At 38.7% G+C, this 15,986-nt stretch overlaps 1 protein-coding gene across 1 annotated transcript in view; it reads left to right on the top strand.

Annotated features, from left to right (window-relative positions):
* The window catches only part of HHAT (hedgehog acyltransferase), a 43,852-nt gene that overhangs the window by 5,611 nt on the left and 22,255 nt on the right, over window positions 1-15,986 (top strand). The window contains exons 5-7 of the mRNA XM_010178657.1: window positions 297-509; window positions 4,098-4,269; window positions 14,896-15,046. Of these exons, the coding sequence (XP_010176959.1) occupies window positions 297-509; window positions 4,098-4,269; window positions 14,896-15,046 (536 nt within the window). The remainder of the gene's footprint in view (window positions 1-296; window positions 510-4,097; window positions 4,270-14,895; window positions 15,047-15,986) is intronic.

Below are 15,986 nucleotides of genomic sequence, written 5' to 3'. Positions count from 1 at the left end.
TAGGAAAAGCTCTCTTGCTGCCGTATTTCTTCACAAGCTAGTACATTTGTGAAATCAAGCTGTTGTTACTTTATGCTGGTTGCAGTAGCTCTGAAGTCCCTTTCTCTATCGACAGCCAGTGTTTGTTCATGCATTAAGTAGTGATCTTCACTTCAGATGCTTGTTCCAGCTGCTGTTTGTTTTAGTTGCTTCATGCTGCTGGTGACCCTGAAAGTTAGGATCTGGGTGGAAATCACTGTGTGACCATATAGAAAACACAGCGTTGAACCATTGTGATCTGGCTTTTTGTCTTGCAGAGAAAGTGGTACAACACTGAAAATGAGTATTATCTGCTGCTTTTCACTGTGTCTGTCCGCTGCCTCTTCTGCACTAGCTTCAGCCTGGAGTACTGCTGGCAGGGACCCGCCCAGAAGTCTTCCCACTCGTTCCTGTGGATGTTGGCATACGTGTTTTATTATCCCACATTCCACAATGGACCTCTTATGAATTTTGATGAATTCAGTAAGCAGGTAACAGAGTTTTAAAGATCACACAGTTACAGTTTTTTCAGTGCATCTCTGCCTCAGGTGAATTGGGTGAGGAGCTATTGAAGCAGATGATGATCTCTTTTCGGCTGCCAGATTGAGACACAGACCCAATACTTTAAGGAATAGATTAGAACATGACAATTAGATATTTTTTTTCCTCATCTTGAGAGATTTTAATATCAGTCCTGAGAAAATGTCAGGGAGTCAATTTCATCCAGTTTTCCTTGAGTGGCTCTTTTAATGGTATGTTTCATAATATGGTTTACAGGTAAGCCTGAGTTTCTATTTATTTCCTAGTTACCTACTTGACAAAAATTGATGCTGATGAGACTTTCAAACAGATACAGACTGACATTAGGAACATCTTCTATCCTCCTTTTCTGAGTATTGAAGTATGCTGTATGCAGAAGGGAAGGCTGTAGTTAGAAACCATTCTTGGGTATTCATGCTTGTAAGCCAGCTGTGACATAATACTGAACTCGCATGCATCTGGTAACCAGCAATGAGAATATATTTAGTCAAAATACATTGTCAAAATACGTCTTTATATCTAGTGCATGGGTGGAGAGAGATTGATTAGACTCCAGTGTTAGAGAGGGTGGAAAGAAAGCAAAATAGTTTTTAAAGGCTGGGTGATTAATCTTCTCTATCAGACTCTGATCTCTGTTTACTTCTGAATGAAATATTTTTCCCTCAACAGGGTACTTTGGGGAGGGAAACACCCACAGAAAAGGAGTTTTCATTCATGCATGTTTTAACTTCAGTAAAATCACGTGTAACTTGTTCTGTAATAGTTTTCTTCTTTACTAGTGATTTGAAGGATTTAAATTTTTACTTAGACCTTGGAGATGAAGAATTTGTTTTGGTGTCTAAAACTATCTTCTTCGTAATTTTGAAAATACTGAATAATGTTATTGGAATGTTAAGACCTGATAATTTTGATGTAGCATTGGGAATTTGGCAGTGTCCTGAATATCAACTTAAAGGTAAACTTTCCTCTCCAGATTCTTCTACTTCAAGGGATGTTTTTTTTTTGTCTGACATCAGATTCATCCCTTCAGTCAGGGAGCCAGTGACACATGTCATTACACTTGGAGAGTGTTCATCATTTTTAGCATGCAGCTGGTGGATTAGATTCTTGTTTTCCTCTTCTGTCAGGTGGAATAAAGTAACATTTTTTCAGCAGCAGCTGGCTACTGACTCTGAAACATATTTCAGAGTCACAGAAAGCTGCTAGTTTGTATTGGGAATTCCTGATAACCCTGTTTTCTCCTCATGTTGGTGTGAAAACAGCTGATGATTTACTTGGAGTGCTTTTCTTCAGACTTCAGCAAGCTGAGCAGCTCCTTTAATGTGAAAGACCTACCTATTTTGCTGAACTTTTTTCCTAGTGCCTTGCAGGCTGCTTTTCAAACTTGCTTCTATGTGACAGAGGAAAAACCCACATTTCCATGCTTTTATGGCTTTCCTTATTTTCATGCACACTTGAGTAAGAAGTGAAATCACCACCTGTTATCACTATAGCTAGCATCATTGGGTAAAGTGGATGAGTGCACATATCAAACCACAAAACTGCTGATTCAGTTTATGTATAGAAGCCTAGGCATTGCTTGCTTCTATTTATTTTTGGAAATTTTCTCTTGGAGCCACAGCAAATAGACTGGGCTTTATGAAAGTGAAAAGTGAGATTCTGGTGGACCCCTGAGTGACAAATCCTATGCTCATTTGTCTTCAGTAGCTTTGGAAGATGCAAGGCTGAATGTTGTTATCCTGGGCTGGATGTTGTAGGAAAAGTCCGCATAGACTTGCATAGAAACTGAGGTAATTTATTTTTTACTGTTGATTGTTTTGTAGTTTCTGAAGTGTGTTAAATTCCACCTATATTCCTTTACCCATACCACAGAGAGGTGATTTTTTTTTTTTCAAGGAATGTTTCAAAAGACACATGAGACTCCAAGCTAGTTGAGAGCAGCTTGGGGATAGCTGGTAGGAAAAATTGGGGAGCAGGTTTGCATTGAAACCAAGATCTTCTGATATGGTTGAGCAAAGATCTGTGTAAATACCACATGTGTTTTAGGTGTGAGGAGAAGAAGGAAGATAGAGAATGGGATGTCTGTATTTGCAGTAGGTTCTTGTTTAAATATGCACAGACCCATTTGGTTAAAGCTGTAAATAAGATAGAACAACCTGAACAACCTTAATCTGTTTCTTGTTGGTGTTTGCTGAAGTGCGTTATCAAAGCTCTTACGTGAGCAGAGGATGTTGCCTTGACAAGTGAGGTTGGAGAAGGGTTTTGAAGCTTGCAGTGCCTAGAAGTTGGTTCAAAGTGCACAATACAAAGGGTGTGTTTATTCCTGCTATCAGAAAAGACCACCTGCAGATCCCTTTAGCTGAAGCTGAGACTGAGAAAAGGGCTCCTGCTGAGCACACTGTGAAGCAGAAGTCCTGGAGATGAAGACAGAAATTGCTGTAATAGCAGTGCTAGCAATTGGCATCCACTTGCAGGCAAAAATGTGAGACTGTGACACTTCATCAATGGCCTTACTGAATTTCTGACTTGAAGCAAGGTATAGCAGTTCTAGTCATGGGTTTGAAGGCCTGTTGTGCAAATCTCTGTGATTAAATGGTGGTCTCCAACCTTTCATCTAACTGGTACAAATGAACCTTCAAAATGAGTGTTGTACTTCACTTGTAAATGAGCAGAACTAACTGCATGTTAGCTGTACTGTGTGCTTGCAGTTTTTTGGAGAGACAGTATGTCTGTGCAGATGGATTGGTTGCTTATTTTGTATGTACATTTTTGGTGGCTAGTTAGGGACTGGTGAAGGAGAGGTTGCACATGTGCCATCATAGGTGTATAAAACATGACTAAATTTTTAGGCAATCCTAGGCTTCTGTTATTTGATCATTTTCTCTTACTGCAGAAAGAAGGTAAAGTACTAGTATACCAATGTGTTTACTATAGGTAACGGTGTAAGAGCTTGGGCATCTTGAGAAGCCTGTCAACTTGCAAACATTGTCTTATCCAATATTTAACTTGCACTTAACTGGCACTTGCTAATTATGTAGGTCTTGCTGACCTTGGCAATGCTACAGGAGGAAAAAATGAAGAACTGTCCTCAAATAATCAATCCCATGCAGCTGCTAAAAGTTGGAGATATTTTAAGACCAAGCAGTCATTGTTTCTGTTTGGTAGGGCTGCTGCTTAGAAAATTTTCTCCTTCATAGCTGTGATATCTTTTTTTATTCTGTCTAGAGGTTGATCAATTTACAGGAATTAGTCTTATGTCCAGGTTCTGTTCAGGTTAACAGCACTTGGCCTTTTCTACAACAGTTTGGTGCAGTGTATGTTCATGTTTGGTGTCTTGCTGATTTCTGCTGCTGCTTGAGATTGAGAATGAAGAGAGCAGTCTTCCTCAGGAGTATGTAATGAATTTCCAAATGGTATAGTCAAATGGTCCCCTTAGTAATTGTAATGAATAGCAAATGAAATTTAAGAGTTCTCAGGATGAGTATTTGAGTAAAACAGTCAGTTATGTGCTATATAACCTGTTTGGATTTCTTCTTTAGATGAGGAAACAAGAAGCCTTCAGCTTGAAGACCAATCTTAGCATCTTAATTTTGGGCATAATTCGTATTTTCTTCTGGTGGTGCCTGGCTGAGCTGATGATTCACCTCATGTATATCCATGCTCTCTACAGCAGTACTCCACCTTTGGAAACTGTGTCATACTGGGCCTTGGGTGAGTATAGAAACAATAGCAGAAATCTTCCTTCTCCTCCAATGTAAGAACCCCAGTCTATTCTTTTCTGTCCACCTGTATGTACTTATGAGTAGTACATTATGGCCAGTCACTGTCAGAACAGTGTTCTTAATATAACATGTAGATCCTCCAAGAAGCTTACAGTTTAACTTACTGGAAATAAATACAGAATATTTTTTAATTTAGGAAGCAGTTCAGTCTAAAATGTGTCTAAACTTTGATCTAAAGTGTTTCTCTGCCCCCTTCTCTCCCCCCACCAGTAACAGAAGTGGACACTTAAAACATAATTTGTTTAGTGTGGGAATGGAGGAGGGGAGATGTTAAGAATTACTATTTCTCATTCTTTACTGATCTATTGTTTGATGTTTCCAGTTTGTATTCATGTTGAAAGGTAAAATGACAGTACTTGTGAAAAGAGCAGAGAGAAGGAATTGCAAAGTTGCTTGAAAGTAGCAGTCAGTGCCTCTCAGCTCTGTTTTCCTTGTTGACTTTCCCCTTTTCTGGTCCTTCCCCGCTCCCTGATATTTCATTAAAATGCTTAACTGGGAGGGAGGGGGAAAGGAGCACTGACAAATATAGCATAAAATGGCAAGAACTTTGGGTGCTGGTATGTAGGCAGATGTAGACCAACCCTGAAGCAATTGATGTATGTGGGTGGTTTGATTTCTTCCACTGTACTGCTATGTATATTGCTAGGTCGGAGGAATGAAAGCAGAGAAACCCCAGGCCTTAAAACTGGGTTCTGAAAAAGCCTTGATGTTTGCTGAATTGAAGAAGATACCTCTTACTGTAGCGGCAAGTAAGAGGAATTGATACACACACCGGTATGGTCCTGCCAAGCATTCATTGGAGATCTTGTATGATGCGCAGTGTGTGTTTGAGGACACTTGTGTATTGGACTCTGGTCAGTAGAGGGCAATGTGTGTTTTCTGTGTATATGTGTATATATGTATGTGTATATATACACACTTAATATATTTTTAGTAATACTTTTTATATAAAAAAAGACCAAGTGCAGATAGAGAGGAAAAATTAAAAGGTTTGCCTCCATGGTTCATGCTATCCCTCCTCACTCAGGCACAGTTTAGAAAGTGGATTCTGAGTTCTAAATATCAGTTAATTGATGAGTTAAATCTGTTAGCTCCTGGTGTTTGAGAAAACACTGGCCACTGCATAAGGTGTGCAAGGCTACAGAATTAGGGATGAAATATTCCAGCTTTTGTGTTTCTGGTGGATTCCTCACTTCCTTCAAGACTGTCAATGTTGATTTAAAAAAAAAAAAGTGGGCGGAAAATTACTTGTCAGACAATATCTAAGTAGGCTGTATGTGTATTTGACAAAAACAAGTGTTATATCTTAAGAATTAAAATACATATTGAACAGCTGGTTAGAAAATACTTCAAAGCAACAGGTGATGAAAGCCAGTGTTAAAGCAAGCTTGGACTGTAAAGCTGCCTGATTAAAATATTATCATTTGAGTTGAAACGAGTTGCCTGTGAAGACCTTGCTTTTAGTGTGTTCAAGAGCTTTTTCTTTGTAGTAATTAAAGCAGGTGTTTAAAATATTTTAGTACAGATGAGATTTTTGAGGCAGACGTTAGTAACTTAGCATTTTCTCTGCAGGTTTTATTACAATGGTTATACATGTCTGACTCAAACCAGTGACAGGCCACTGATACATGACTAAGGGTAGTGGTAACATTTTCCTGTTCATTCTTATTGGATTGTTATGGATCTTGCCATGCTTCTACACCAGTTGTTGTACAGAACCAAACACTCCCCTCTGTTATTTCGTATTCTGTGCTGTTGAAACCAATTACATCAGATAACTGAGCCCTGAGACCAAGGAAGCAGCTTGTTGCTAACTCAAAAGGATTAACTACATGGTGTGCTGGCCTTTCTGCACTGCTGGGGTTTTTGTTCACTTTGTGCTTTGGATTTAAATACAGCAGCACAAGGCATCTACTTTCATCTTGATGCCTGGCTGGCCTGATAGCCTGGTAAACCTAGGGAAAAGGCTGTGAAGCTGTTTAACAATCAGCTGTAATTAGGGACATTATAACTGTTCCTCCATTTTTCTTCTGCGATATCTTTGAACGATGGGCAATAAGTGCCAGCAGCACACATAAAGACAGCAGTGCTCTGAGATTTTGCTCTCGGCCTCTTAAGGGCAAATGATGGTCAGTCTGTATCTTGAAAGTGTGAAGCTACACAGTCTTCTGCATAATTTCATGGTGTTCCTTTGTGGTGAAACTGCAAAGAAATAATAAAAAGAAAAAACCAACCCCAAAAAACCCAACAAACCAGAACCCAAAATGGAAACAAATCCTAACTTTAGTTGCAATGCATGTTTAAAAATGACAGTGTACGATGTTCATTTATGGCCATGTAAAGCAGAAATGCTAAAGTTACCTAAAATACCATTAACTGGATGATAAGTGCAGAAGACTAAAGATAGCATATGTATAGTTCATGTGAAGTTAGAACCTTCAGTTCTCTCCTGGTCTCTCTTATTTTTGTGGTTTACCCCTCTCCCTAGGTATTTTGTAACTTGTGCCTAGCAGCCACCGGCAAAGGCAGCTCCTGTTCCTGCCCTGTGGATCAATGAGCTGTGAAAGTACATAGGTGACAACCTGTTCTGAGACAGCAAGTTGCATCCTCTGTGTGTCAGTCCTTTAATGAGCAGGAAAGTAAGTTATCTTGTTGCATTATGGCCCCTGGATTTTAGGGAATTCAAATTAAAAATAGTTGTAGTCACAGCTGGAGTGTCTGGATATTTTTAGCTAGATTTCTGTCCATGATATGAGAGAAAGCTGGTTACATCTACATCTTTCATGGACTGAATACACTGAAAACAGATCTATAGTGTTTTCATATTGTATACCCTCCCCTGCTCAATACTACAACCCCCATGTGACACAGACATCAGAATTTCTTCTACCACATATTTCTCCTTGCATTTAAATTATTTCCTTTAGTATTCTGCACATACTTCTTTAAATATGCATGTTGATATCACAGCAGGCTGTGGCTGTGGTACTGGAGACAAATGCCATGTACGTTAACAAAGCTGCATCATATGGGTCTGAAGCAAGCGTAATTTCATGCTGTGAGTACACGGTTGTGTTGTTTCCTCAGTGGCCTGTGTTTGATAGCAAGAACAACCTCCAAGAAGAAGTGTCAGTCACTGTCCAATATAGAGGAAGAGGAGGTAGTGAGAGGTTTGGTTAGAGATGCTTTTAGATAACTAAAAAAAGTTAGTATTTGGATAACTTTAGGTATAAATGCTTTCCAGTCATCACCTGTAGCTCCTGTGCCCACAGAGACTTTATTCTTCTCTGTATAGGGCATATTGCTCTCTGGATGTTGGGGCAGGTGTTTGGCTGTACCCTCTGGATAGTGTGTGAGAGAGAACACAAAATCTATGTGAAATTTTGCACTTGTTTCTTCAGTGACTAGTTGTACTGGCCTGTGCATTCCTTCAGTGTGATGGGCTCCAGTGGTACACCACTCTCCCAGTATTCAGAGTTGCTCATGGGCTGAACTTCTACTGCTTTCCTCCAGATGGCTCATTACTCAGAACTGCTTGTCCCAACACCCCTGTCCTTGCAGCAGACCTTGGCTTCAAGTCCTTCTCAGCAACGATGATTTTCTGTGGTAGGAATTATATGAAAAGCCAGCTGTTAGCAGGCAATGTGATTTTTTCCAGTGGCCAAATGTTAGGTCCCATGTCAGAAATATAATGAAGAACATGATGGGATTGTATCCATAGGGTTTGGGTTTAACTGTGTGTACCCATTTGCTGTACAGGTATGGCCCTTGAGTCTGTGGAAGTGATGTTAATGTCTGAACACAGAATTAATTTAAAATGTCGGCTGGGCAGCACAGTACAGTTTTTTACTGATCTCAGGAAGCTATTGTTTGGAGAGAGAGCATTTTCTATGATTCACATATCATTGTGTCTATATTCACAAATATTTGTCTATGAATAGTAAGTTATTGGCATGTTGAACAGTATCAGGGCACTTGTGCTTTTTTAACTCTGGGCACCAAATGCAGTTTTTATAGTAAATCCATGTTTTTGTCAGTGCTGCATCTCATTCTGGTAGCATCGGTCATATCGTTTGGAAGAATTGGGTACTTTAAGAATTTTCAGGAAGATGTGTAATCCATAGTGGGAAACTTGATAATTCATTCTTCTCAGTTTTTTAAACTTAATTGGGGTTAATTTGCTGTCTTTACACCTTGCACTGTAAAATGAAGATTTGCAGACACTGAAAGACAGTGAAAGCCTCTATGGATTCTAGTAATCCAGTATCTTGGTGAACTGCATACCAGTAGAATAGCTGCACTGGGCCAGATCAGAGGTTCACCTGCTTTAGTGAGTAATGTTTGGATGTGATATGTAATGAAGCTTGGGAAAATAATAAATAAAGGGTAGGTAGACTGGTGATCCTTTCCAACATATATTCTTCAGGCTTCTGTAGCTGAATGACAAATTCACTGACAGTAACAGAGAGCTTAATGGCACTAGTTGAAATATCTTGAAATAAGTGATTTTTTTTTCCTTCGCTACAACAATGTAGAATATAAATGGTAAAATTCACTCTGCAGTAAATTTGGTTATATAGAAACTAGAATGGATGTTAAGTGTTGCTAATTCATGTGTGTGGTAGGTCTGATTCTGAAAATACAGAGGTTAAAAAACAGTCTATTTTCCTTATGGGGCTTCACATTTGGCCTGGTGATTAGCACCACTTGCTCATCTCTGCTTATCTGAACAAAGCTTCATGTCAGTCTCTTAGGGTATAGGGAATGATGAAAGCCAGAATTCTGCATGCAAATGTATTGTCTAACACAACTGTTGCAGTGGATTAATCTGGAATACCAGGAGACATTGTAATTGTGAAACTATATTTAAATAGGAATCTGTATATACGTTTTGTTAGAGGTGTGTGTCTGATGTAGAGACACATTTGATGTGAGTGTTCTGTGGGTTTAATGTATTGGTCTTAAGCATATGCCATTGGTTTGTTCTAGTGTAGTGTGGACAAGTTAGTGTCAATTAGCTATCATTGTTTTAATTATTAACTAGACTGTAGTACTCAAAAAGGGTATTTATTCTCATACAAACAGCATGTAAGTCAATCCAGAATGATATGATCCGTTCAAAGGTAGAGCCAACTGGTTTAATCTGTAATTGGGGATTTCATGTTTTGTTTTATTATGAAGAAAAATTATGTAAGCTCTTCTCTGAAGGTGAGACCTATGGAGCAGTCCGTATAAGTTGGATGTAGGGAGGTGTTTTTGTTGTGTTGCAGTTATTTTTCTAATAAACCTATAGATAGGTAATTGTTTTCTAAGTTTGTTTTAAGAAGCATGGGGTGCTTTGCTATTGAAATTAGGGTGTCTGTGCATCTATCTAAATGGTAATGAAATACTAACAAAGTAATCTGAGATTTTTTTTCCATCCTGCAAGATAATTATAAAGCTAATCTGAAAATATTTGGCATCTTAATATCTGTTTTCAAAACTGGAAATACAAACATAAATCAGAAAGCTTAGTAAGATTTTATGCTCTAAAATACAAGGTCACCAATTCATAGAAGGAAGCGATGGTGGTGGGGAAGCTAAGTATTTTTAATAAGCTTTCCTGCAGGCTCAAGTTCCAGATAATATTGGCAATTAACCTACTCTAATGGCTACTTTTTCACTTGTGGTAACTGTTGATTTATTTAAGCAGTGCAAGTATTTGCTGATAAACATAATGCCTACTGGACATGTTTTGGGAGTTTTCATGGTAGGTGGCTTTAAGGTATGTCTATCCTTGAAAAAACTTGTTTTCTTTAACCTGGAAAGCCTGTCTACGCCTTGACCAAGAGTCCCTTGACAGCTGTTTAGTCTTTTTAAAGTAACTTCATTTTGGATCTTTATGTCCTTTGAACTTTGTCTATAAAGAAGCACTTGGCCTCCAGGGCAAATGCTGTGGTATGTAAGTTCCTGCCACTGCTCCATGTGTTTTTAGGATGTATCTTGCTGCTTGTGTGCTACTGAAGAGCTGGGATATGAAGCTGGGATGCACGAGTCCTTGTAGTCCTTTCAAAACACTAATTATTAATTGCATTGTTTTCTGTTCAAGTAATGAAATTGGGGTGCTTCAAGTTTCTCACACAGTGCTCTCTTTCCATGGGGATTAAGAGAATTGAGATGTCATTTTTGCATTCATTCAGGTTCGTGTGGCAGGTACGAGCAGGGTGTTGGCTCTGACTGGGGACAGGACAGCACAGCATGAGGTACAGGGGGTCGCTGGCAATGGCTGCAAAGCTCTGCTTACCTGTCAGTGTATGTCGAGTTGACTTGGTACTGTGGTAGTCAAATGTGCAGAAAGAATCCTTGCTATTAAATAATAGTTTTATTTTATTTTATTATTTTTTTTTCTGTAGAAGAGGCATAAAAACCCCAAACCACAAAAAAAAGAGTGTAAATGAACCCCTGAAGCCTGATATTTTAAATTTGATACAGCCCTGAATTCTGAGCTGTCTTAAAATGTCTGATTCCTGTTAGACTTGTGTCATGTGTCAGTAACCCTTTTGAAATATGACTGCGTATTTATCTCTGTTTTCTAGTTGAACCTGCCCTCTACTTGACAGAAACAAGCATCTACAATCATTAATGCCGTAGGGTCAATGTAGTTGCAAAAAGGGTAACTTTGTGCTGTTGTGCTCCTAACAAAATTGCCTGCTGAGTTACAGTTCTTGATTGTGAGTTTTGGTGATAGTTTATAGACAGAAAAATGCCAAGTGTGGTTTCTAATACCTGAATCCAAATCTTTTGTTGCTAACTTATCCAACACAGCATTTTCATAACTTCAAAGAAAAAAATCAGAGTTCTGAGAATATGAAAACTAAAAAAAAAAAGCTAAAATTCTGTGAATATTCTGAATTTTCATTATATGTGAAACAAAGCCCTACAAAAATCACAAAATGCAGTTTTGCAGTAGCTGTAAGGAAGGTAAATATTTGGAGGTCTATACATGCATTTCTGAAGTATAGGACATCTTACAGTATTTTAAGGATTGCAAGATAATAAATTGAAAATATGAATTACTATAAAAGTTAATTTAATCTAGGGCTTCAAACAGCTTGACTGTTGAAGTTCATGGGTTTAAGATTGTATGAGTACTTAAACTTGGTATTTTTTATCCATTAGCACATTTTAGTTTTTAAAAAAATTAACCTTGACTCTGAATCCTTTGAATTAATTTATTCTGGGGAAAAGAGAGCGTTTTTGCAATAAGTTTTCCCTCAGGTGTGTTTTTATATACACTTGATACAGCTTGTTTGCTATTTAAGATAATGCTTGTGTTTGAGTTTCTTTTTAAGCTTTTAATTGAACACTAGAGTTCAACTATGTGATTAACGAATTTGAGAAATTTAGCATTGATCTTAATTTTTTTTAATTTCATGTTTGTTTTAAAATCAGGTGAAGCAGTGTACTTCTGGCTGCTTTGTGCTGTAATGGAGCAAGTGCAAAGCAGCTGCAATGTCTCAGGTGTGCAAGAAGGCTGAAAGCCTGTGCCTGTTGCCAATGCAGCCCAGCAGTTGTGCAGCTGTGAATCCTGCCCTCAGTTTTCACTCTGTGGCCAGAACTCTCACAGCTGGGATGAGTTGAAGACCAAAGACTGCTTAATCTATGTATTTTGATAGGGACCTTTGCATTGCTGGTGTCACGAGTCTTAGCTACTCTGCATGTGGCAAATCTAATGTGTGCCAGGTAATCACAAAATCACAGAATTGTTAAGGTTGAAAGAGACCTCTAGGATTACCAAGTCCAATTGTCAACCTAGCACCACCATGCCCACTAAACCATGTCCTGAAGTGACACATCCACACACTTCTTGAACACATTCTGGAATGGCGACTCCACCTCCCTAGGCAACCTGTTCCAGTATTTGACCACTCTTTCAGTAAAGAAATTTTTCTTAATATCCAGTCCACCCCTCCCCTGGTGCAACTTGAGGCCTTTTTCTCTTGTCCTGTCACTAGTTACGTGGAAGGAGACCAACCCTCACCTTGCTACAACCTTCTTTAAGGTAGTTGTAGAGAGCGACAAGGTCTCCCCACAGCCGCCTCTTCTCCAGACTGAACAACCCCAGCTCCCTCAGCTGTTCCTCATAAGACTTGTGTTCCAGAACCCTCACCAGCTTTGTTGCCCTTCTCTGGACAGGCTCCAGTGCCTCAATCAAAGTGTGTCTTCACCAGTGCCAAGTACAGGGGAAGGATCACTGCCCTGGTCCTGTTGGCCACACTGTATCTGTTACAGGCCAGGATGCCGTTTGCCCTCTTGGCCACCTGAGCAGACTGCTGGCTCATGTTTGGGTGGCTGTCAACCAGCACCCCCAGGTCCTTTTCTGCCTGGCAGCTTTCTAGCCACAATGATCGATAATGATAGGTGATGCAATGTCTAAATTTATTTAAGATACCAGTGCTATTGAGCCAGTTAACAGTAATGACAACTTAGATGTATGTTGTTAGAGATGGTGAAAATGAGTGGTTTTTCCCCTGAAACTTGTGTGTTATAACTCTGTATCCGAGAATTCGGAAGCTTTTCATCATTGTATTTAAAATCAAATTTATTGATTTTTAAAATTATTATTATTTTTATTTTTCTTGGGTCTTGAGAGTGGTAGTCTGTGTCTAAAACTCTTTCCATCATGCACAGCCAAAGGATTTTGAATTTCACCAGTGCACAAACAGCTGTGATCTTCATAATTGGTTTGTGTGGGTGTCAGCATTTAGGTCTCCAATGAAATTTGTCAGAAAAGCAATGAGAAGGGAATTTAAGCAGAGAGTTGGCTGTATAGATGTTTTAGCAGTAATCCAATGTGTAGCTAATTGGCTAGTATCCAAATTGTGCTTCTGATTGTTTGTTTTCCTCTGGGGAAAGAATGATATTGAATACTAGATGGCTGCTCCCCTGAAGGAAAATAACATAAGCTTTCATGTCTAGGTATCTTCTAACACCAATTTTTTTAGCTCGTATGGCACAACTGTCTCTTTATCATGCATACGGATCATGATATCAAAACTAAAAACGTTGGATTGTAGCAGCAAAATGCTGGCCATGTGTAGGCCAGCAAGGGTTTTGCTGTTTACATTTAGTGCCAGAATTTTACCCTAGGTTGTTAGATGAATTTTTAATGTTTAACTTTTGCTTGTCATCCACAGTATACTAATTAGTCAGAATGCCAAAGGGGTGTTTTGCCAAAAAGAAAAAGCAGATTATTTCATGTTCATGGACTTCTACTGCTGGAGTCAGATTGAAAACTTTGTCTCCAAGGAACGTCTGCTGGAAGGTTTTAAAATTACATCAAATATCTAAAGTATTCCAGTCACATCACAAGTTAGTTAATACCTGAGGGAAAGTAAAACACTGGAAAGGAAGGAGATGTAACAATTGCATTTTATAGTTGGTTTTTTTTTTCACTCTTCCAAATCTTAATAATTTTACTTTCCATCCTTTGAGATTAGATTTTTACAGTTGTCAGTCAGATGGACGAGTTCACCAAAGTCAGTGGAACTTCTAGGAGTGAACACTCCCCAGTTCCTATGAAGTGTTGGCTTCTGCTTTTTACTGATTTTTTTTTTTTTCTTACTATTATTGGGTAAACAGCATTTTATTCAGCAGAAAACATTTGGAACATTATTATGAATCATCTTGCTTTATTTGTAATGCATTATAAGATTGTTACTTGCATGAGTAATAACTCTGAGAACAGCCAGTATGGGTTTTTTTCTTTCTCACCTGTACAAGGTGCTGCATTTTGTGCTGTACCACTGGGTAAAGCTGTGAGCAAACACTGCCAAAAAATCTCCTTTGGAAACCAGGCAGCTATAGCCCCTTAAGGAGGCTTTTGTCTTGTGGATTTAAAAACTGAAATATACCTTAAGCATTATGCGAAGCGCAGTTCCAGTTTTCTGTGCCTCAGCTGCAGCAGGGGGTTTTCAGAGGGACACAAATAATCTGATGGTACATAGGATGTTAGTGGACCTGTCAGAATAAGCTGCAGAGAAAACCATTGCTTAGAATCAGAATTGCTTAGGTTGGAAAAGACCCTAAAGATTGAGTCCAACTCTTAACCTACAACTACCAACTCCACCACTAAACCATGTCCTGTTCTGAAGGAAGAAGTAAAGAGTGTTTGGGGGTTTTTTTGTTTGGTGGGGTTTTTGTTTGGTGATTTGTTTTTTGTTTAAAGATAAAATTGTCCCTGTAGCTTATATCAGTATGTTCTGATTTTTAGCTCGGCGTAAGTCAGTATTTGTTTTTCATAGCAGTTAATGCCCAGGGTCCAGTGGAACTATGGGTGCTTCCTTAAGCCTTCGTATTGAAGTGATGGTAGTATTTTGTGTGTGCCTAAAGGCATAATTGCATATGCTTGTGTCCTTTAACTGTTGCAAAAGTTGGTGTTGTATATTCCATCAACTGATAATGCTTCCTTTAGTTCTTTGAATAATGACTTTTTAGAAGTAATCAGTATTGAAAGGTTTTAGATGTATTTCAGGGCTTGTTTAAGGTATGACTTTTTATTTATTTTTCCTTTTAGGAGGCCTGGCTTTAGCTCAAGTACTATTTTTTTACGTGAAATACCTGGTTCTGTATGGTGTTCCTTCCCTCCTCCTTCAAATGGATGGACTCAAACCTCCAGCTCTGCCTTGCTGTGTGAGCCTGATGCACAGTTTCACTAAAATGTGGAGGTTAGTTGTTGCTTTTCAGACAGTTTATTACAGTTATGGCAGTTGGTGTATAAGAACAGGCACTTCTGTGTTCATGGTCACATAGGTGTTTGCTTTCATGTCCTCATGCTTTTTCTCTCACCCTCATGATTCATCTTCAGAACTTTCTAAATGAACTTCAGTTTGGTTACTTTTTTCACAATGCAGAGGATCGAGGCAAGCATCCCTTTTAGCATTTTCATCCTTTTTAAGCAGGCTGAGTCTAGTTCTGTTTATTGGCTTCACTAACATAGCAATTATTTTTTTTTTAGGTATCTGTTAAATGGTTCATTTTTCAGTCTTGGTCTAAAACCCACATTTCAGATGCTTGATTAATCACCTTGTGAGGAAAGCTGTGCTTATAACACTTTAATATGTAGTCATGCAGTAGAGAGAGTCTTCAAGGCATTAAAAATACTACAAAAATGGTAATTGTTTATAATGTGGGATGAATTTCTGGAACCTCTTTGCTTTTAAAGAGTTTTAGCACAGTATTTCACAAGAAGGTATCAGTTTTGGATCTTATGGTTGCTTTAAGTCAGTGTTCATTGAAGTGTTTTCCCTGACAACTGTCTTTCAAGTGAATTTTGCTGCTGTTTAGCCTGTGTGTAACAGTGGATCCACTTGACTTCTCCCCTCTCTTGCTGTCCTCTGCACTACCTCTATTTCTTCCAGTCTGTGGGATGCTATGCCTCAGACTTCTAGAAACATTACCTAAAATGAACTGAATTTGTCAGTCTTTTAGTGCAGAGCCTAGCACAAGGTGCTTGCCCTGTTTGATCTCTGACTGCTTTGTGATACAAATAAAGTTCTTTCATTTTAGTAATGTAAGCAGCAGGCCTGGTATTATCAGAGCTTTGGATGAGATTTTAGTTTTGTTTTCAGCTTGAAGCTAGTTGTAACAAGGAGGCTTTAGAGTTTA

The sequence above is a fragment of the Mesitornis unicolor genome, unplaced genomic scaffold (assembly GCF_000695765.1).
Source record: "Mesitornis unicolor isolate BGI_N332 unplaced genomic scaffold, ASM69576v1 scaffold17292, whole genome shotgun sequence".
Taxonomy (NCBI): Eukaryota; Metazoa; Chordata; class Aves; order Mesitornithiformes; family Mesitornithidae; genus Mesitornis; species Mesitornis unicolor.
Note: the sequence above shows the minus strand (reverse complement) of the source record. Positions and strands in the feature narration are given on the sequence as shown.